The sequence below is a fragment of the Elephas maximus genome, chromosome 21 (assembly GCF_024166365.1).
Source record: "Elephas maximus indicus isolate mEleMax1 chromosome 21, mEleMax1 primary haplotype, whole genome shotgun sequence".
In the NCBI taxonomy this organism is placed as follows: domain Eukaryota; kingdom Metazoa; phylum Chordata; class Mammalia; order Proboscidea; family Elephantidae; genus Elephas; species Elephas maximus.
This window is the reverse complement of record NC_064839.1, coordinates 22,359,435-22,383,107: the sequence shown is the minus strand read 5'-3', so window position 1 is coordinate 22,383,107 and position 23,673 is coordinate 22,359,435. Positions and strand designations below refer to the sequence as shown.

The 23,673-nt window shown below is 43.5% G+C and overlaps 1 protein-coding gene across 6 annotated transcripts in view; it reads left to right on the top strand.

Annotated features, from left to right (window-relative positions):
* Positions 1 to 23,673, top strand: part of LOC126064515 (liver carboxylesterase 1-like) — a 283,681-nt gene that overhangs the window by 205,095 nt on the left and 54,913 nt on the right. Inside the window, exons 3-6 of one of the 6 annotated variants that reach the window (XM_049863671.1) lie at positions 937 to 1,144; positions 3,083 to 3,227; positions 17,681 to 17,814; positions 18,343 to 18,496. The exons of 4 other annotated variants lie outside the window; for them this stretch is intronic. In XM_049863671.1, coding sequence (XP_049719628.1) covers positions 937 to 1,144; positions 3,083 to 3,227; positions 17,681 to 17,814; positions 18,343 to 18,496 — 641 coding nt within the window. The remainder of the gene's footprint in view (positions 1 to 936; positions 1,145 to 3,082; positions 3,228 to 17,680; positions 17,815 to 18,342; positions 18,497 to 23,673) is intronic. One more of the 6 variants, XM_049863672.1, reaches the window with a different exon arrangement.

Here is a 23,673-nt window from a genome sequence, read left to right as displayed (position 1 = left end):
TGTCTGCTTTATGGTTTATAGGCCCTCTTCTATCTCCTCTGGTTCAAATCCTCCCCTCCTGCCAGTTCCAGCTCCAGTGCCACCTCCTTCACAATGCCACCAACCAGAAGGCATCACTCCACTTCTAACTCCTGTAGCACCTCACTGGTACCTCTCCCAGGACACTGACCACGTTCTTCCCACATTAGGGTCAGATATATCCGGGCCTCACTTTCCCTGCAAGGTTCACAACTGTTGAGAATCAGGGTCACCTCTTGCTCATCCTCTCATCTAGCATGCAGCTCAGCATCTACTGGGTGAAATGCTTCCAGAGACTTCTAAGAGAGGAAACCAAATGTCATAGTCAATCCTAGCAGCCTCCTTTGTGCATTTATTTCTGTTTATTTTTAATAATCTATTGAGGTGAAATTCACATAACATAACATTAACCATCTTAAAGTAACAATCCCGTGGCATTCAGTGCATTCACAGTGCTGTGCTGCCACCGCCTCTATCTGGTTCCCACACATTCCCATCACTCCAAACTAACGCCCCTTACCAGTGAGCTGTTGCTCCCCACTGTCTTCTTCCCCACTCCCCGGCAACCACCAGTCTACTCTGTCTCTATGGATTTCTCAGTCAAGTAGGAATAGAAGGGAAATTGCTCAAAATGATAAAAGGTATTTATGAAAAACCCACAGCAAACATCACACTCGGGTAGCCCCTAGAGAGGTCAGAAGAGTCAACTACAATGTTCTGAATCAGATCTGCTTTGTTCCTCTGGAACCAGGCACCAGGGTCCCACACTTGGAACACAGCTGCTGGTCTTTAAGATGGTACTTAGCCAGGGACAGGGTGGGGTAAAGGCCAATCAAAGCACCATAAAGTATCTCTAAAGCATTTTTTGAGTTGCTCTTTTTGATCTCTGATGTGTCTTCGTGTCCTCTCAATGTCCAGCAGGGCACCCATCCTCGCCACCTGTGGTGGACACCGTCCATGGCAAAGTCCTGGGGAAGTTTGTCAGCTTAGAAGGATTTGCACAGCCCGTGGCTGTTTTCCTGGGAATCCCCTTTGCCAAGCCCCCTCTTGGATCCCTGAGATTCGCTCCTCCACAGCCTGCGGAGTCCTGGAGCTTCGTGAAGGATGCCACCTCTTACCCTCCAATGTAAGTCGCTGGGATGTGGCTTCGGCATCTTTCGGTGGGGATGATGGCTTCCAAGTGACGCAGAAAAGAGTCAAGGCAATCGTCTGGCTGGCTTCTAGTTTGTTCTGGGATTCATTAAGTGAACAAAACAACAACTTCTCTGTTCATTGCACTTGCATTCTAGGAGGGGGAGACAGATAAAAAAAATAAAACCCAAACCAAACCCACAGCCATCAAGTCGATTCTGACTCATAGCGACCCTATACGACAGAGTAGAACTTCCCCATGGAGTTTCAAAGGAGCACCTAGTGGATTTGAACTGCTGACCTCTTGGTTAGCAGCCGTAGCACTTAACCCCTACACGACCAGGGTTTCTCTGAAAAAAAAATATATATATATTACTTAATAAATTATGTAATATGTTTAGAAAACGAAAACCAAACCCATTGCCACCGAGTTGACTCCAACGCATGTCGACCCCCAGTGTTACAGGGCTGACATTTTCTGTAGACTTTTTGGCCATACTTTTGAAGGAAGCAGCTCACCAGGACTTTCTTCCATGGAATGGCTGGGTGGGTCTGAACCTCCAACCATTAGGTTAGCAGCTGATTGCAAACTGCTTGCCGCGCCTCCCGGGCGCCTATGACAGAGTAGAATTGACTCCAAGTTGTTGTTGTTGTTAGGTGCCATCGAGTCATTTTCCACTCATAGCAACCCTATAGGACAGAGTAGAAGTGCCCCATAGGGTTTCCAAGGAGCAGCTGGTGAATTTGAAGAGCAACCTTTTGGTTCGCAGCCTGAGCTCTTAACCCGTTGTACCACCAGGGCTCCAGAATTGCCCCATAGGGTTAAGTTATATGTTAGATTATGATAAATGCTTTGGGAAAAATAAACAATTGACTGGGAGAAGGGATCAGAAGTAATGATCCTATTTATTATCATGCCTTGAACCTTGGCTTGGTTGGGGAGTGGGCAGGTGAGGAGAGTGTGACTACTAGGTGAATTACCACCTCCCGGGTATGTCCAGCTGACCCTTCATGAGCAGAGAATGGTTCATGGGTCCCCATCCCCCTGGCCAAGCTGGGCAAAAGGTCAAAGCTTTCCTGGCTGGCCCGTGCCTCCCGTTGGGGACCTGGGGCACCTGCCTCCACCCATTTAGACCTTATTCTCCCCAGCAAGACATTTTTCGGGGCTTCCAAAGCCCAGACTTTTGCTGCTTTCCTTTTTTTTTTTTTTTTAAATACACTACTCACAGTTTTCATTTCTCAATCACACATGTAATATTATTCATTACAGAAAAGTTAAAAAAAAAAAAAAACACAGATGTAAGAACATTAAAATCATACACAACGCTACCACCCATAGAGAACGGCTGTGAATATTTCAGAATTTTTTTTAGTTTTTTTTTTTTTTCCTTCCTATTGTATAACTATACTTTCTCCTTTTGAGATGGAATCATACTCTACAGATAGTTTGGCTGCCTCTTTTGTTCACTTAGAAGTATATCCTGAACATTGTCCTATGGCACTAAATATCATAGTCTGACATTTCATAGCTGCATTGCTTTGGGTGCTTAAACCATAATTTATTTATCCAGTCTCCTATTTTGGGTACTGAACTTTTTTTGATGTTTTTTTGATAATATAAATAACACTACGGTGAACACCCTGTAGCTAAACCTTTGTGCAGAGCCATCAACATTTCTTTAGGGTTAAGTTCCAAGAAATGACATTCTGAGTGGCATACCTTAGTGAGTCCCAGCTTCCCCACCTCCGGCCCCTCTTAGGTCCCCTCCACCCCCAGGTAACCCCTTACCGTTCCAATGTGTTGGCGTCTGATAGTAAAGACTCCACGCAGAGGCTTAATCCTCTCAATCCACGTCCTGTCCCAACCCCTGGAGACACTGCCTCGCTTAGACCTGGTTGAAGCTCAGCAGTTCTTTCTTCCCTCTGTCCCCAGGTGCTCCCAAGATGCATTTTCAGAAGAGATGACCTGGCAATTCATTACCAACAGAAATGAGACCATTCCTCACAAGTTTTCTGAAGACTGCCTCTACTTAAACATCTACACCCCCGCTGACTTGAGGAGGAAAAGCAGACTACCGGTGAGTAGCGGGAACCATCGGTCATGGCTTGTGAGATCTAGCTGTCTAGGGTTTTCTGGCAGAGACAAGGAGGGGGTGAAGGCAGCTTTGGTGAGGGCCTCAGGGGTCAAGGCTGTTATTTCAGGGGTCCCAGAAGGTGGGTCCTTGTCCAGCTTGCTCAGACTTGCCAATTACCTGAACACCCAATGAGAATGTATCTCTATTGCAATGCGCAGAGCAAGGAGCTAGGAGGCAGTTCCTCAGATCTGGCTCCCTGAGTGACAGGGAAGCAGGGCTTATATGTAATTTGGGCAGCAAGATGGCAGCCGCACAGGTGTACTGGGGAGGGAAAATTCTAGAAGGTGGTAAGGAAACAGGAGGTGATGTGATTCTTGTCAGACCTCTTGCTTTAGAATAGGGTCTGGGTGATGATTGTCCTTCTGATTCCTTCCTCCTGTCGCTATGTCCTCTGTTGAGGTCAATTAGTGATCACAGTTGGCCCTTCTGTGCATGGGGGGTGGGCCAGATCTGGCTTGGGCTAGTTTAAGGACTCCTGGAAATTTACTGGTATTTGTAAGGTCAGGTTACAGAGTCCCTGAATGGTGCAAATGGTTAACACACTTGGCTGCTAACTGAAAAGTTGAAGGTTTGAATCCCCTTAGAAACTCCTTGGGAGAAAGGCCTGGAGATCTACTTCAGAAAAAATCAGCCACAGATGGAGGGAAGATGAGAGGGCAGAGGGGGTCAGAAGCAGGTGGAATGGACACAAAACAGAGAGTGGAGGGGAAGAGCAGGTTGTCTCATTAGGCCGAGAGCAATTAGGAGTATATAGCAAGGTGTATATAAATTTTTGTATGAGAGACTCACTTGACTTGTAAATTTTCACTTAAAGCACAATAAAAATTAAAAAAATAATAATAGCAGTAAAAAATCAGCCACAGAAAACAGTGGAACACAGTTCTACTCTGACACACATGGGTCACCATAATTTGGGAGTCGATTCCGTAACAACTGAGGTTTCTTTACCCAACAGGGTCAGAGAGCGTGACTGTGGGAAACCCAACAAGTTTTCCAGTATCTCAGTTTCCTCCTGGTGACACAGGGCATCTGGGGGAGTTTGCTGTACAACTGTCATGCACATTGTCATTTTTCCAAGTTCTCGCCTGCTGATAGACAGACAAGACTGATCACTCTTGGTTGCTGCATTAGGAATCTGATACCCAGAGCAGCTCAGACATCGTTTCAGATAAACCTAGAGCTGGAAGGAATCTTAGAGATAAGTGAAGATTCTAACTCTTCCTTTAGAGACAGGGAAACTGAGGTCCAGGGATGGGAGGAGAGGTCATGCAGCGAGTTGGCAGGCAAGAACTTGGGTCTCCTGGTTTTCAGAACAGTGCATGTGGAGTAATGGTTAAGCATTCAGCTACTAAACAAAAGGGATAGGTGGTTCAAGCCTACCCACCGCTCGACGGGTAACAAACGTGGCAATCTGCTTCCATAAAGATTTACCAGGTTTTTTTTTTATGGGGAGGCTCTTCTACCCAGACTAGGACAGAGAGGATGTGTGTGGCCTTTCCTCAGCCCATGAACACCTGTCTGCAACAACTCTCAGTGCCTCATACAGAGAAGAGGGTTTGGGGGTGTAGGGCATGGGACAGTCCAAAAAGTGCTTTCCTTTGCCCTTGGCCTGCTTTCTGGGATTTTCTTGTAGCTGATTTCCTTGGCTAAGTCTTTTGGCACAAGCTGTTGGGCCAGTGAGTCAGCATTTCTGAAATAAACAGAGGCCCAGAGGTGGGGCACGCTGCCAGACACAGGCTGGAGTGGGGAGGAGCTGATGCTGCTGGGGGCCCAGATTACAATGACTACTTTGGGCACGGAGGTGACCCCTGGGATGGAGGAGGGAGGAGTCTTAGCACCCAGCCACCCTCCCAGAAGCACCCCGGTCATGGTCTCAGGTATGGGGGAGGGTGTCTGTGAACTTGTGCCTGGAAGTTGACCCCACATGGACTTTGTAAGGCCCAAGGAGGTGGGGGGAAAGGCTCACCCATTCATTCTTTTATTATGAACCTATGGAGTCCTGGATGGTGCAGGTGATTAATGTGCTCGGCTGCTAACGAAAGGTTTGAGATTAGAGTCCACCCAGAGATGCCTCAGAGGAATGGCCTGGTGCTCTATTTTCAGAAAAAACCCAGCCATTAAAAACCCTGTGGGGCACAGTTCTCCTCTGATACACATCGGGTCCCCATGAGTTGGAGTGGACTCAACAGCAACTGGTTGGTTGGCCCTCCATATGCGTACTACCGCGTGGGGGTTGGGGGAAGGAAGGACATAAAAGCACTACCATCCAGCCCCTACCTTCAAGGACCTTACCATCGGGGCTGGGCAGACGTATACTTCTTCAGCAAATTATTGCTGACCAGCTCCGGCGCTCAGTCTTCCCTCAGAGATGGCTGTAATTCAGTCCCTACCCCTGGGGGGAGCAGTGACCAGAGGTGTGGGAGAAACAGGGGCTCTGGGAACCTGAAGGCAGGAAAGACTCTAGTTACAGACACAGATTCTGGAGCCACAGGATCTGGGTTCAAATCCTAGTTCTGTCTCTTACTAGCTGAGAGACTTGGCAATTACTTAATTTCTCCAAACCTCAGTTTCTCCCAAATGGGAATAATCACATATTGTTGTTATTGTTGTTAGGTGCCATCGAGTCAGGTCTGACTCATAGCAACCCTATGCACAACAGAACGAAACACTACCCAGTCCTGAGCCATCCTTACAATCGTTGTTATGCTGGAGCTCATTGTTTTAGCCACCGCATCAATCCACCTTGTTGAGGATCTTCCTCTTTTATGCTGACCCTGCACCCTGCCAAGCATGATGTCCTTCTCCAGGGACTCATCCCTCCTGACAACATGTCCAAAGTATGTAAGACGCAGTCTCACCATCCTTGCTTCTGAGGAGCATTCTGATTGTACTTCTGCCAAGGCAGATCTGTTTGTTCTTTTGGCAGTCCATATTCAGTATTCTTCGCCAACACCACAATTCAAAGGGGTCAATTATTCTTTGGTCTTCCTTATTCATTGTCCAGCTTTCACATGCATATGATGTGATTGAAAATACCATGGCTTGGGTCAGGCACACCTTAGTCTTCAAGGTGACTTCTTTGCTCTCAAACAATTTAAAGACGTCTTTTACCAAACGCAATGCATCTTTCGATTTCTTGACTGCTGCTTCCATGGCTGTTGATTGTGGATCCAAGTAAAATGAAATCCTCGACAACTTCAGTCTTTTCTCCATTTATCATGATGTTGCTCATTGGCCTAGTTGTGAGGACTTTTGGTTTCTTTATGTTGAGGTGCAATCCAAACTGAAGGCTGTGGTCTTTGATCTTCATTAGTAAGTGCTTCAAGTCCTCTTCACTTTGAGCAAGCACGGTTGTGTCATCTGCATGACACAGGTTGTTAACGAGTCTTCCTCCAATCCTGATACCTCGTTCTTCTTCATATAGTCCACCTTCTCGGATTATTTGTTCAGCACACAGATTGAATAGGTATGGTGAAAGAATACCACCCTGATGCACACCTTTCCTGACTTTAAACCAATCAGTATCCCCTTGTTCTCTCCGAACAACTGCCTCTTGATCTATGTCAAGATTCCTCAAGAGCACAATTAAGTGTTCTGGAATTCCCATTCTTTGCAATATTATCCACAATTTATTATGATCCATGCAGTGAAATGCCTAGTCAATAAAATACAGGTAACCATCCTTCTGGTATTCTCTGCTTCCAGCCAGGATCCACCTGACATCAGCAATGATATCCCTGGTTCCACGTCCTCTTCTGAAACCGGCCTGAATTTCTGGCAGTTCCCTGTCGATATTCTGCTGCAGCAGTTTTTGAATGATCTTCAGCAGAATTTTGCTTGCGTGTGATATTAATGATATTGTTCTATAATTTCCACATTCGGTTGGATCACCTTGCTTGGGAATAGGCATAAATATGGATCTCTTCCAGTCAGCTGGCCAGGAAGCTGTCTTCCATATTTCTTGGCATAGACGAGCGAGCACTTCCAGTGGTGCATCTGTTTGTTTGAAACATCTCGATTGATATTCCATCAATTCCTGGAGCCTTGTTTTTCCCCAATCTTCAGTGCATCTTGGACTTCTTCCTTCAGTACCATTGGTTCCTGACTGTATGCTACCTCTTGAAATGGTTGAACATCAAGTAATTCTTTTTGGTATGATGACTGTGTATTCCTTCCATCTTCTTTTGATGCTTCCTGCATCATTTAGTATTTTCCCCATAAAATCCTTCACTATGGCAACTCAAGCCTTCAATTTTTTTTTTCAGTTCTTTCAGTTTGAGTAATGCTGAGCGTGTTCTTCCCTTTTGGTTTTCCATCTCCAGCTCTTTGCACGTGTCATTATAATACTTTACTGTGTCTTCTTGAGACGCCCTTGAAATCTTCTGTTCCATTCTTTTTCTTCATCAATTCTTCCTTTTGCTTTAGCTGCTCGACATTCGAGAGCAAGTTTCAGAGTCTCCTCTGACATCCATTTGGGCTTTTCTTTCTTTCCTGTCTTTTCAATGACCTCTTGTTTTCTTCATGGACGATGTCCTTGATGTCATTCCACAACTCATCTGGTCTTCGGTCACTAGTGCACAATGCATCAAATCTTTTCTTCAGATGGCCTCTAAATTCAGGTGGGATATACCCAAGGTCATATTTTGGCTCTCGTGGACTTGCTCTGATTTTCTTCAGTTTCAGCTTGAACTTACATATGAGCAATTGATGGTCTGTTCCACAGTCGGCCCCTGGCCTTGTTCTGACTGATGATATTGAGCTTTTCCATCGTCTCTTTCCACAGATGTAGTCAATTTGATTTCTATGTGTTCCATCTGGCGAGGTCCATGTGTATAGTCGCCGTTTATGCTGGCAAAAGAAGGTATTTGCAATGAAGAAGTCTTTGGTCTTGCAAAATTCTATCATTCAATCTCTGGCATTGTTTCTATCACCAAGGCCTTATTTTCCAACTACTGATCCTTCTTCTTTGTTTCCAGTTTTTGCATTCCAATTGCCAGTAATTATCAATGCATCTTGATTGCATGTTCCATCAATTTCAGAGTGCAGGGGCTGATAAAAACTTTTGTTTCTTCATCTTTGGCCCTAGTGGTTGGTGCATAAATTTGAATAATAGTCACATTAACTGGTCTTCCTTATAGGCGTGTGTATATTATCTTATCACTGACAGCGTAGTACTTCAGGATAGATCTTGAAACGCTCTTTTTGACGATGAATGCAACATCATCCCTCTTCAAGTTGTCATTCCCAGCAGAGTAGACTATATGATTGTTTGATTCAAAATGGCCAATACCATGCATTTCAACTCACTAATGCCTAGGATATCAATGTTTATGCGTTCCATTTCATTTTTGACGATTTCCAATTTTCCTAGATTCATCCTTCATACATTCCAGGTTCCGATTATTAATGGATGTTTGCAGCTATTTCTTCTCACTTGGAGTCATGCCACATCAGCAAATGAAGGTCCTGAAAGGTTTACTCCATCCATGTCATTAAGGTCGACTCTACTTTGAGGAGGCAGCTCTTCCCCAGTCATCTTTTGAGTGTCTTCCAACCTCGTGGGCTCATATTCCAGCACTACATCAGACAATGTTCTGCTGCTATTCATAAAGATTTCACTGGCTAATGCTTTTCAGAAGTAGAATGCCGAGTCCTTCCTCCTAGTGTGTCTTAGTCTGGAAGCTCAGTTGAAATCTATCCTCCACGGGTGACCCGGCTGGTATCTGAATATCGGCGGCATAGCTTCAAGCATCACAGTAACACGCAAGCCACCACACTATAGCAAACTCACAGACACGAGGGGGAAATAATCACATAGGAATATTAAATGACCCACATACAGCCTTTATCTCAGCATCAGGCTAAGAACACAAAGCAAGTGCTCATTAAACATCAGTTAGAGTTGAAAGGAAGATCTCACTCCTATCCAAACAGTGGGCTTACTGCACCGTGGTCATTGGCTACATTGTACTGGGGAGCTCAGCATCTGAACTCTGGAGCCAGACTGCCTCAGGTCAAGTCCTGCTTCTGTCACTTACTAGCTGTGTGACATTGAACAAGTTACATGTCTCAGTTTTCCTATCTGTTAAATGGGATAATATTAGTACCTACCTCATGGATGGCTTTTTTTTTTATTGTGCTTTAAGTGAAAGTTTACAAATCAAGTCAGTCTCTCATACAAAAATTTATACACACCTTGCTATATACTCCTAATTACTCTCCCCCTAATGAGACAGTACACTTATTCCCTCCACTCTCTATTTTGTAGTCCATTCGGCCAGCTTCTGACCCCTTCCGCCCTCCCATCTCCCCTCCAGACAGGAGTTGCCAACATAGTCTCTTTTGTCTACTTGATCCAAGAAGCTCACTCTTCACCACTATCATTTTCTATCCCATTGTCCAGTCCAATCCCTGTCTGAAGAGCTGGCTTTGGGAATGGTTCCTGTCTTGGGCTAACAGAAGGTCTGGGGTCCATGACCTCTGGGGTCCCTCTAGTCTCAGTCACACCATTAAGTCTGGTCTTTTTATGAGAATTTGAGGTCTGCATCCCACTGCTCTCCTGCTCCCTCAGGGGTTCTCTGTTGTGTTCCCTGTCAGAGCAGTCATCGGTTGTAGCCAGGCACTATCAAGTTCTTCTGGTCTCAGGCTGATGTAGTCTCTGGTTTATGTGGCCCTTTCTGTCTCCTGGGCTCATAATTATCTTGTGTCTTTGGTGTTCTTCATTCTCCTCTGTTCCTGGTGGGTTGAGACTAATTGACGCCACTTAGATGGCCGCTTGCTAGCATTTAAGACCCCAGATGCCACTCCCCATCTGGGGTCTTAAATGCAGAATGTTATCTTAATAGATTTTATTTTGCCAATTGATTTAGATATCCCCTGAAACCATGGCCCCCAAACCTCCGCCCCTGCTACACTGGCCTTCGAAGAGTTCAGTTTATTCAAGAGACTTCTATGCTTTTGGTTTAGTCCAGTTGTGCCGACTTCTCCTGTATTGTGTGTTGTCTTTCCATTTACCTAAAATAGTTCTTATCTACTATCTAATTAGTAAAATCCTCTCTCCCTCCCTCCCTCCCTCCCCCCTCTAGAACCATCAGAGAATATTTTCTTCTCTGTTTAAACTATTTCTTGAGTTCTTATAATAGTGGTCTTATACAATATTTGTCCTTTTGCAACTGACTAATTTCACTCAGCATCATGCCTTCCAGATTCCTCCATGTTTAGGAAATGTTTCGTGGATTCATCATTGTTCTCCATCAATGCGTAGTATTCCATTGTGTGAATATACCGTAATTTATTTATCTGTTCACTCATTGATGAGCACCTTGGCTGCTCCCATCTTTTTGCTATTCTAAACAGAGCTGCAGTGAACATGGGTATGCATATATCTGTTCGTGTAGAGGCTCTTATTTCTCTAGGATATACTCCGAGGAGTGGGATTGCTGGCAGTACCATTTCTAGCCTTTCAAGGAAGCGCCAAATTGATTTCCAAAGTGGTTGTACCATGTTACATTCCCACCAGCAGTGTATAAGTGTACCAGTCTCTCCACAGCCTCTCCAACATTTATTATTTTGTGTTTTTTGGATTAATGCCAGCCTTGTTAGAGTGAGATGGAATCTCATTGTAGTTTTGATTTGCATTTCTCTAATGGCTAATGATCGTCAGCATTTCCTCGTGTTTCTGTTTGCCACCTGAGTGTCTTCTTTAGTGAAGTGACTGTTCATATCCTTTGCCCATTTTTTAATTGGTTTATTTGTCTTTTTGTAGTTGAGTTTTTGCAGTATCATGTAGATTTTAGAGATCAGGCGCTGATCGGAAATGTCATAGCTAAAAACTTTTTCCCAGTCTGCAGGCAATCTTTTTACTCTTGGTGAAGTCTTTGGATGAGGTTAGGTGTTTGATTTTTAGGAGCTCCCAGTTTTCTAGTTTCTCTTCAGTATTGTTATAATGTTTTGTATAATGTTTATGCCATGTGTTAGGGCTCCTGGCATTGTCCCTCTTTTTTCTTCCATAATCTTTATTGTTTTAGATTTTATATTTAGGCCTTTGATCCATTTAGAATTAGTTTTTGTGGATGGTGTGAGTCATGGGTCTTGTTTCATTTTTTTGCAGAAGGATGTCCAGTTATGCTAGCACCATTTGTTAAAGAGACTGTCTTTTCCCCATTTAACTGACTTTGGGCCTTTGTCAAATATCAGGTGCTCATATGTGGATGGATTTATGTCTGGAGTCTCAATTCTGTTCCATTGGTCTATGTATCTGTTGTTGTACCAGTACCAGGATGTTTTGACTACTGTGGTGGTGTAATAGGTTCTAAAATCAGGTAGAGTGAGGCCTCCCACTTTGTTCTTCCTTTTCAGTTATGCTTTACTCATTCGGGGCCTCTTTCCTTTCTGTATGAAGTTGGTGATTTGTTTCTCCATCTCATTAAAAAATGTCGTTGGAATTTGTATCAGAATTGCATTGTATCTATAGATGGTTTTCGGTAGAATAGACATTTTTATAATGGTATGTTTTTCCAGTTATGTAGGTCTCTTTTGGTTTCTTGCATTAGTGTCTTGTACTTTTCTATGTATGGGTATTTTACTTCTCGGGTCAGATTTATTCCTAAGTGTTTTATCTTCTTGGGAGCTTCTGTAAATGGTATTGATTTGATGATTTCCTCCTATATGTTCTTTTTGTTGGTGTAGAGGAATCCAACCGATTTTTGGATGTTTATCTTATATCCTGATACTCTGCTGAACTCTACTATTACTCAGTAGTTTTCTTGAGGATTCTTTAAGGTTTTCTGTGTATAAGATCATGTCATCTGCAAATAGAGATACTTCTTCCTTACCAATCTGGATGCCCTTTAATTTCTTCATCTAGCCTGATTGCTCTGACTAGGACCTCTAGCACAATGTTGAATAAGAGTGGTGATAGGGCCTCCCTGTCTGGTTCCCAAACTCCAGGGGAATGCTTTCAGACTCTCTTCATTCAGGATGACATTGGCTGTTGGCTTTGTATAAATGCCCTTTATTATCTTGAGGAATTTTCCTTCTATTCCTCTTTTACTAAGAGTTTCGATGTTGAATTTTGTCAAATGCCTTTTCTGCATTGATTGATAAAATCATGTGATTCTTGTCTTTTGTTTTATTTGTATGATGGATTACATCATTTCTTTTCTAATGTTGAACCATCCCTGTATACCTGGTATGAATCCCACTTGATCATGGTGCTAAGTTGTTGAATTCTATTGGCTAGAATTTCGTTGAAGATTTTTGCATCTAAGTTCATGATGGGTATAGGTCCACAATTCTCTTTTTTTGTGGTGTCTTTACCACGTTTTGGTATCAGGGTTATGCTGGCTTCATAGAATGAGTTTGGGAGTATTCTATCCTTTTCTATGTTCTGAAATACCTTTAGTAGTAATGGTGTTAATTCTTCCCTGAAAGTTTGGTAGAACTCTGCAGTGAAACCATCCAGGTCAAGGCTTTTTTTTGTTGGGAGTTTTTTGATTACCTTTTCAATCTCTTCTTTCCTTATGAGTCTATTTAATTGATCTACCTCTGTTTGTGTTAGTTTAGGTAGGTAGTGTGTTTCTAGGAGTTCATTCGTTTCATCTTGGTTTTCCAATTTGTTAGAGTACAATTTTTCCTTGTAATCTGATACGATTCTTTTCATTTCGCTTGAGTCTGTTATAATATCGCCCATCTCATTTCTTGTTTTGTTTACTTGCTTCCTCTTCTGTTTCTCTTTTGTCAGTTTGGCCAATGACTTATCAATTTTGTTAATTTTTTCAGAGAACCAGCTTTTGGTCTTGTTAACACTTTCAGTTGTTTTTCTGTTTTCTATTTCATTTAATTCAGCTCTAATTTTTATTGTTTGCTTTCTTCTTGTGCCTGAAAGTTTCTTTTGATGATCTCTTTCTATCTGTTCAAGTTGTTGGGATAATTCTTTGATTTGGGCCGTTTCTTCTTTTTGTACATGTGCATTTATTGATATAAATTGACCTCTGAGCACTGCTTTCGCTGTGTCCCAAAGGTTCTGACAGGAAGTATTTTCATTCTCATTGGATTCTATGAATTTCTTTATTCCATCCTTAACGTCTTCTAAAACCTAGTCTTTTTGAGCAGGGTATTGTTCAGTTTTCAAGGGTTTGATTTCTTTTCCCTGCTTTTTTCTTTTATTGTTTTCTACTTTTATGGCCTTATGGTCAGAGAAGATGCTTTGCAATATTTCAATGTTTTGGTTTCTGCTAAGGCTTGTTTATGACCTCATATATGGTCTATTCTAGTGAATGCTCCATGTGCACTAGGAAACAAAGTATACTTGGCTGCTGTTGGGAGGAGTGTTCTGTACACGTCTATAAGTTCATGTTGATTGCTTGTGGTATTTAGATCTTCTGTGTCTTTATTGAGCTTCTTTCTGGATGTCCTGTCCTTCACCAAAAGTGGTGTGTTGAAGTCTCCTACTATAATTGTGGAGCTATCTATCTCACTTTCCAATGCTGTTAGAGTTTGTTTTATGTATCTTGCAGCCCTGTCATTGGCAGCGTAGGTATTTAATATGGTTATATCCTCCTGGTATATTGTCCCTTTAATCCTTATATAGTGTCCTGTCTTATCCTTTGTGGTGGATTTAACTTTAAAGACTATTTTGTCAGAAATTAATATTGTCACTCCTGCTCTTTTTTGGTTATTGTTTGCTTGATATATTTTTTTCCATCCTTTGAGTTTTAGTTTGTTTATGTCTCTAAGCCTAAGGCGTGTCTCTTGTAGGCAACATATAGACAGATCATGTTTTTTTGTCCATTCTGCCACTCTGTCTCTTTATTGGGGCATTTAGTCCTTTAACATTCAGAGTAATTATGTATAGGTATGAGTTTAGTGCTGTCATTTTGATGTCTTTTTTTGTGTGTTGTTGACAGATTCTATTTCCCACTTAATTTTTTGTGGTGAGCAGTTTTTATACTGCCCTTTCCTCTTCTTCATTGTTGCTTTTTTTTTTCTGCCAAGTCTGTATTTTTTTCTTGTATTTTATTTTGGTGAGTACGATAGTTAGTCTCCTTTGTGGTTACCTTAATATTTACCCCTATTTTTCTAAGTTTAAACCTATCTTTTATTTCTTTATATTGCTTTGTCTTCCTCTCCATATGAAAGACCTATGACTACATTTCTTAGTCCCTCTTTGTTATTTTAATGTTGTCTTTTTTTACATAATGACATCACTGTTTCCCTGTCTTGAGCATTTTTTTGGTCTTGATTTATTTTTGTGATTTCCCTTTCTGGGTTAACATCTGATTGCTCTGTCCGGTGTTCTAGCCTTGGAATGATACTGATATTAGTGATTTTCTAACCAGAGAACTCCATTTAGTATTTCTTGTAGATTTGATTTGCTTTTTACAAATTCCCTAAACATTTGTTTATCTGGAAATGTCCTAATTTCACCTTCATATTTGAGAGACAGTTTTGCTGGATATATGATTCTTGGCTGGCAATTTTTTTCCCTCAATGCTTTATATAGGCCATCCCATTGCCTTCTTGCCTGCATGGGTTCTGCCGAGTAGTCTGAGCTTATTCCTATCGACTGTCCTTTGTAGGTGATTTTTCATTTATCACTAGCTGCTCTTGAAATTCTCTTTATCTTTGGTTTTGGCAAATTTGACTATAATATGCCTTGGTGACTTTCTTTTAACATCTACCTTATATGGAGTTCGATAAGCATCTTGGATTGATATCTTTTCATCTTTCACGATATCAGGGAAGTTTTCTAACAACAATTATTCAACAATTTTCTCTGTATTTTCTGTTATCCTTCCCTGTTCTGGCATTCCAATCACTCGTAGGTTATTTCTCTTGATAGAGTCCCTCATGATTCCTATGTTTCCTTCATTTAAAAAAATTCTTTTATCTGAATTTTCTTCAAATATATTGGTGCCAAGTGCTTTGTCTTCAAGGTCACCAATTCTGCCTTCCACTTGCTCGATTCTGCTCCTCCGACTTTCTATTAAGTTGTCTAATTCTGTAATTTTATCATTAATCTTCTGAATTTCTGATTGCTGTCTCTCTATGGATTCTTGGAGCTTATTAAATTTTTCATGTCCTCAAATAACCTTTTTAATTTCTTCAACTCTTTTATCTGTGTGTTCCTCGGCTTGTTCTGCATATTGCCTGATCTTCTTCCTAATGTCTTGAAGAGTTCTGTATATTAATCTTTTGAATTCTGCATCTGGTAATTCCAGGAAGCCACCTTCATCCAGAAGATCCTTTGAGTCTGTGTTTTGAGAGCTTGTTGAAGCAATCATGGTCTGTTTCTTTATGTGATTTGATATTGACTTGTCTCTGAGCCATCTGTAAGTCATTGTATTAGTTTATTTTATGTTTGTGTACTCTGTCATAGTTTCTTGGTTTGTTTTCTTTTGTTTTGATATGTCCAAATGGGTTGCTTGAGTGAGCTAGCTTGATTATTTTCACCTTTGGAGCTCTGATGTCCTGTCACCAGATGGCTAGAGCTGTTATCAGGTGTATGAGCTTATGAGTCCACTCACTCGTGTGGATTCAGCTGGTGTCCCGGTGGCTGGTTATCAATGTGTGTTACAGTCTCTGTCCTACAGTCTTAGAGGGGCAGGGGTGTTTGGTGTAGGTACCAGTATCTGGTTGCAGCAGGGGATCACACTCTGAACAGGGCAGGGGGTTGAGAATTTTCCCCTGAGTGTCTCTGAGGAAAGCACATTCCCTAGATCGTACAGGTGGGTGGGTTCTGCAGACAGACCATGGGCACCCAAGGCTTTTGTTTGTATGGACTGGGAGGTACCAGTTATTCTAAGAACCCTGTTGTGGGTGGCTGGGTGACCTGAGTGGAGCCACCAGTCCTTAGGCCCCTGATGTGGGTATAGGAGGAGCCTGCTTAATAGGCAAAGCAGTGTCAAATATCAAACATGCACCTCTCCACCACACAGCTTAAACAGTTGCAGTCTGCCAGGAAGGGCCTATTCTCCTGAAATAGGCCCACAGAGGTCCATGCAGGACGGAAAGTTATTCAAAGTCCATGAAGTGTTTATGCCTGGACAGGAGCCTCTTTTGTCCTGATCTCCCCATGTTAGTGGAGCTGACAAATTATCTTTTCCCCTGGTGTGAATGTATTCCTTCTCCAAGCCCAGGAGCATGGAGTGGGGTGCTCAAATGGGCCTGTCTCAGGCCTAGGGAAATCAGCAGCCCTGAAGCTGGCTTGGGCTCCGGGGGCGTGGTTAAATATACGCAAATACTTAGCTTTTGCCGAGAGTGCTGTTCTTCTCTAGTTCTAGAGGTGTTAGTAGGCTGTGCAGCTGGCTGCTTCTCCCTGAGGAAGCTGCGGCTGAACGCTACCACCAGCCCACCACATCCTCTCCTGTGAGTTGTGCCTGAGGGATTCCAGTGATTCAACTCCAGGAAGTCTTCTCCACTTCTGAACCATCTCTTTCTCCTCATGCTACTCAGTCCGTTTTCTAACTTTGCCATTGATGTTCAGGGCTCCTAGCTTGTCATAAAAACAATTGTTTCACTTGATTTTTAGGTCTTTGTTGTAAGCTGGATAGCTGGAATCACCTGGCTATTCAGGCATCTTGGCCCCACCTCATGGGTGGTTTAATGAACATGAAATGATCTGAAGTGCTTAGAACAGTACCTGGCACATAGTGTGTGTTATAAAAGTGTGTCTTCTTTTTATTGACATTAGTATTATTTTAGCCACTCCCACTTCTCCCCAGTTATGTGAATTCTTTTAATTCAAGAACCATGAGCTGTGAATGGTTATGTCCACTTTCATCCTCAATTCTTAGCACAGTCCCTGGCACATGGCAGGGTCTCAACTTGGAAGAGGCTGATTTTAGGCTGGGCTTTGGAGGGTTGCTGGTGTCTGGGGATTCAGAGGATGCAGAGGGAAGGAGGCAAGGCATGTTAGGAAGAGATATCATCAGGGACATGTGCTACTCTTGGGATAATCATTTGCTCTGGGGGAGAAGTTCCATTCCTCACAGAAGAGCTAGGTCAGGCAAAGCTGAAACACAAAAGCTGCTCCATGCAGTGTTTGCTGAGCTGGTTGTGAGGTCCAGGCATGAGGACAATGAAAGTGTTGGGGAAAACATGACACCCTTGGCCTGTGCTGCTCTCACTGAAAGCATGAGGAGCCTTGAAGTTCAGGTGAGATTTGATGTGCTAGGGAGGACAGTGGGGGCAGCCAGGATACACTGAGTGGTGTGGTGGCTTCAACTTCATTGGGAGAATGGGAGATAAGGCTCCAACCTTGCTGGGGACTGCGGGCTTTGGGCAATGGCCTCCTTTGTTTGTGACCAAGAGGTTGATGGCCAATCCAAACAACCTCTAGAGGTTCCTTCTAGTTCTGCTTCCTATAACCAACATGGTAGCTTCCTCCTGTCCAGGTAATGGTATGGATCCATGGAGGTGGTCTGATGATGGGTGGCGCATCAATGTACGATGGGCTAGCCTTGTCTGCCCATGAAGATGTGGTGGTGGTGACCATTCAGTATCGCCTGGGGATCTGGGGATTCTTCAGGTAAGAGATTGGATTCTCCCATCTGCAACCTGGTCCTCAAATAAGGGTGCTAGGACCTAGCTCTGAGGGGGTCAGCCTCCAAGGTGACCTTTGCTAAGCTCCATAGTAAGACATTCAAGTTCCTCCTCCCTTCACCTTCTCATTCCTTGGAGCCACCTATGCTGTCCTCTCTGTCTAGAGCACCTACTATACCTACCAAGTGCCTGTTCATCCTACAAGACCCACCCAAATGTTACCTCCTCTTTAATATTCAGATCAGTACTTTGTACATTCCTCTGTTATGACAGTTAACATGCAGCACAGCAGTTAAGGGTTGACAAATAAATGTTTGCCAAATGAATGAATGTAGAGCCCCAAACGGAACAATGTGACAGAAGGGGAAGGTAGTTAAAGACCCCTGTGTCAGGGATGTGGAAGCCCAGTCTTATACTGGAAGGCCCAGCTGGAGCCCCCCACCCCATCTACAGTTCTGAGAGCTTTTGCTGTGACATCTCTGTCCCCACCCCCACCCTCTTCTCTCACTCACAGCACCGGGGATGAGCACAGCCCGGGGAACTGGGGTCTCTTGGACCAAGTGGCTGCACTGCACTGGGTCCAGGAGAACATTGCCAACTTTGGAGGGAACCCAGGCTCAGTGACCATCTTTGGAGAATCTGCAGGAGGTGCAAGTGTCTCTGTTCTTGTAAGTGACCCCAGCACCAGGCCTGACACCCAGCCGTGATGCTCATGAGTCCCTTGGAAACCAGCCAGTTGAGCCAAGGCCACCTGTTATTAAGGCCTGGATTCAGAGCTAACCCTACTCAAGGCCAAACATCATAGGGTAAAGAGCTAATAAGCAAACTCTCCTCGGCCTCGAGGGAGCTTAAAGCTCAGCTTTGCACAGTGGGACCATATGAGTAAATCTCCAGATATAGCCTATAGCCATGACATTCTCTTTGTCTAGCCTGGTCGAACTCTTTCTCTCTTTCCTAACCATTGTAATGTTAAGACTTGCCTCACTTTTCTTGGGAAGCAGTGGCGGGTATAAATTAGGCATAAGAGGAGGCGAGGACAAGAGTAAGGTGGAGTTTCACGGTTTGGCTTGAAACAGATCCACATACACATCAAGGGGAAGCAGAGCTAGAAAGGGTGGAACCTCCTCTGAGATGGTCTGATGGCTTTACCATGCCAGAAAGGGTGGACAGCTGTCTCTGGTCTGAGGGATGGAAGTGTGCTGGGGGAGGAAACCTGGGGGAGGTGGGCAAGAGAGACGAGGGATGTGAAGAGGGAACAGGGTGGGATGGGCCAGGGTTGTGAGACATAGAGAAAATCTGGAGACACAAGGTGTGATGGTTAAAATTGTGTGTCAACTTGGCTGGGCTCTGATTCTCAGTGTTTTGGCAGTGGAATAATGTTGTGATCACTTCCCTATTGAGATTTGATACATGATCACCTCCATGATGGAATCTGCTGTGAGTAGCCAATCAGCTGAAAGGGAGCTTCCTTGAGCTGTGTCCTGCATCGAATATAAGTGGACATTCTGGCAAGGCTTGGGTGCTTTTTGCTCATGCTGGATCCTGTAGCTGGCTCCTGTTCGTCTGACCTCTGGTTCTTGGGACATGAGCTAGCAGCTTACCTGTAGTTTTGCCTGCTGATCTTAGGATTCATCGATCTTCGCAGCCAGTGAGCAAGAGCCCTGTCCTCTTACCTGCCGATCTTGGGTTCTCCAGCCCCTGTGGCTACATGAATTAGGAGAAGCCTCTATCTTGGCTCATGGACTTGGGACACTCCAACCTCTACAACCTCATGAGCCATTTCCTTGACATAAATCTCTGTATATATATTTATACACTTTACTGGTTTTGTTTCTCTAGAGAACCCAGCCTGAGACGTTTGGTACTGAGAGTGAGTCTAGGGAAACAAAATTGAAAGGAAGAGTTCTAAATTGATTCTCAAGTCTGGTTAGTTGTAAAGATATTGATGACTCTGTTTCCAGTAGTAAAGAGGGCACTACTAATCCACGGCATAAGGTGCCAATCCAAATACGCAATCCAAATAGATCAGATATCAGTGAAAGATGAGGCTCTGAGTGATTGTGTGTGTGACACCCTTCTACAATTTAGTCAGAATGAGAAGTATAAGGAAGCTAGTTGGTTGGTCCTACTTTCACTACGCATACTGGTGAAAGAGATGCTCTCAGGGCATCAGGTCCAGAGCTCAAGTGCTGCATAAACGACCTGAAAGTTTTCACTTGTGTTTTGAAAGAAACTCTTATTTCTTGTAGTAACAGAGCTGATATTGATGAAAACCAAACCCACAGTCTTATTGTAAGAATGGCTGAATTACAACACCAGCTCAACTGCCAACCTTGAGAAGTGTCTAAAGTTAAAGTGAGGGCAGTGATTGGGAAGCAATGGGATCCTGAAACTTGGGATGGGTACATATCTGCAGATAATCAGCAAGCTGGAGACATCGATCCCCTAAATTCTGTCAAATCACTCCCGGCAACAGAACCAGCCCTGTCACTCTCATCTGAGGAGATTACTACATGTTTGTCTGCTAAACCGCCTTGCCCAGTAAAACCATTAGCCCCTCCAGTCCGATCTAATGATATTAGCTCAGCTGCCTCTAAAGAGCCGTTATCTGAGTCATTGCCTGGGGCATTGCCTGAGGCACATGCTTTACAAGATGATTCTGAATATCCTCAAAACACTTCCCACCACCAATTTTGGCTTCTGGACATATACTAGACTTAAGTCCCACTGAGCCTTAAAAGGTGAAGTAAGAAGTGTGACCCAGGAGGAGGTATGCTACAGTCCAAGAGAACTGCTGGACTTTTCTAATATGTACAAACAGAAACCTGGGTAATATGTGTGGGAATGGGTAACAAGGGTGTAATATAATTGTGTAAGGAACGTAAAGATAGATCAGTCTGAGTTTATTGATATGGGTCCACTAAGCACAATATTTCAACTCAAGAAGTTAGGAAAGTATCTAATAGTTTATTTGGTTGGGTTGCTGAAGCATGGATTATGTGGTGGCCTATAATAAATCAGCTTGAAGTACCACACCTGCCTTGGTATACTAATGGACAATGAATTCAGTCAGAGTAGTCTGACTTATACGGACTTATCATGTTGACTACTTAGTCATGGTGTTCCTAGGAGTGAAATAGATAGGAAATCTACTAAATATTTATTTGATCTGTATAAACAGATGAATTCTAGGTCAGGTGAACACCAGTCTAACTTGCATCACCCGAAAGAGAGTCAGGGTCCCTCAATCAATTCCCAGACATGTGTGAGTTTAAAGACCCACAACCCCTTGAGTGAAAGGGAGGCCAGGTCCCCTTGAGGAAGGACTCCAATACACTGCCAAAAATTTATACTCGCAGTCTCTCTCCCAGCCTTCCAAAGGGATCTATGACCTTTTACAAGAGTGACTGTTCATTGGGGAAAAGAAAATATTCAGACTTTTGGGGGATTACTGGATATAGACACTAATTCCAGGAAACCCAAAACATCACTGTGGCCCACCAGTCGGTGTGGGGGCATGTGGAAGTCAGGTTGTTAATGGAGTCTTGGCTCACATCCATCTCACAGTAGGTCCAGCGTGTCCCTGAACCCATCCCATAGTGATTTCCCAAGTTCCAGAATGCATAATTGGAATAGATATACTCGGCAACTGGCTGAATCCCCACATTGGATCCCTGACAAATGGAGTAAGGGTTATAATGGTGGGAAAAGCCAAGTGGAAGCCATTAGAACTGCCCTTACCTAGTAAAATAGTAAACTGAAAGCAATACTGCATTTCTGGAGGGATTACAGAGATTGCTGCCACCATGAAGGACTTGAAGGATGCAAAGCTGGTGATCCCTACCACATCCCCATTCAACTCACCTATTTGGCCTGTACAAAAAACAGATGGATCTTGGAGAATGACAGTGGATTATCGAAAACCTAACCAGGTGGTGACTCCAATTGCAGCTGCTGCTCCAGATTAATTTTCTCATGGCTTGAGCAAATAAATGCATCTCCTGGTACCTGGTATGCAGCTATTGATCTGGCTAATGCCTTTTTCTCCATACTTGCTTTTGAGGGACCATTAGAAGCAGTTGGCCTTCAGCTGGCAAAGCCAGCAATACACCTTCAGTTGCCTACCTCAGGGTTGCATTGCCTCTCCTGCCTTATGTCATAATTTAGTCTGAAGGGACCTTGAGTGCCTTTCCCTTCCAGAAAACATCACACTGGTCCATTACATTGATGACAGTATGCTGATTCAACCTATTAAGGAAGAAGTGTCAAAGACTCTGGACTTACTGGTAAAACATTTGCTTGCTAGATTGTGGGAAATTAATCCCACAAAGATTCAGGCACTTTCCACCTCAGTGAAGTTTCTAGGGGTCCAGTGGTGTGAAGCACGTCGAGGTATTCCTTCTAAAGTGAAGGATAAGTTATTGCAGCTGGCTCCTCCCACAACTAAAAAGGAGGCGCAACATCTAGTGGACCTCTTTGGATTTCAGAGGTAACATATTCCTAATCTGAGTGTGCTACTCTGGCCTATATACCAAGTGACTCGAAAAATTGCTAGTTTTGAGTGGGGTCCAGAACAAAGAAGGCTCTACGAAAAGTTCAGGCTGCTGTGCAAGCTGCTCTGCCACTTGGACCATATGACCCACCTGATCCAATGGTGCTTAAAGTATCAGTGGCAGATAGTGCCATTCATTGAGGTGATCATCCAGGAACCTAGTGGCCGTTGATTACATTGGACCACTTCAGTTATAGAAAGTGTAGTGTTTTGTTCTTACTAAAATAGACACTTACTCTGGATATGGATTTGCCTTCCCTGCACACAATGCTTCTGCCAAAACTACAAGCCATGGACTTCAAAATGCCTTATCCACTGTCATGGTATCCCACACAGCATTGCCTTGGATTAAGGGACTCACTTCACAGCAAAAGAAGTGTGACAGTGGGTCTGTGCTCATGGAATTCAGTGGTCCTACTATGTTCCCCATCACCTTGAAGCAGCTGACTTGATAGAATGATGGATTGGCCTTCAAAAGATGCAATTATGGTTCCAGCTAGGTGGCAATACCTTGCAAGGTTGGGGCAGTGTTCTCCAGGAGGCTGTATATGGTCTAAACCAGCATCCAATATATGGTGCTGTTTCTCCCATAGCCAGATTCATAGGTCCAGGAATCAAGGGGTAGAAATGGGAATGACACCACTCGCTATTACCCTAGTGACCCATTCACAAGATTTTTGCTTCCTGTTCCCCGACCTTATGCTCTGCAGGTCTAGTGGTCTTAGTTCCAAAAGGAGGAATGCTCCCACCTAGAGACACGTCACTGATTCCATTGAACTGGAAGCTAAGAATGCCACCTGGCCACTTTGATCTCCTTATGACTCTGGTCCAACAGGCAAAGAAGTTACCATACTGGCTGGTGTAATTGATCTTGATTGCCAAGAGGAAATTGGGTGGATATTACGTAATGGAAGTAAAGAAGAGTATGTCTGGAATGCAGGAGATCCCTTAGGGTGTCTGTCAGTACTACCATGTCCTGTGATTTTAAAGTCAATGGAAAACTACAGCAACTGAATTCTGACATGACTACTAATAGCCCAGACCATTCAGGAATGAAGGTTTGGGTCACCCCACCAAGCACAGAAGCACAACCAGCTAGGGTGCTTGCTGAGGCCAAGGGAATACAGGATGGGTGATGGAAGAAGGTAGTTCTAAGTATCAGTTACAGCCACATGACCAGTTGCGGAAATGAGGACTGTAATTGTTATGAGTATTTCTGCTTTGTATATGTGCACCAAATATTTTTGTTTTCTTCACTTTTAAAATATAAGATGTAAACAGGGCCAGTGCATT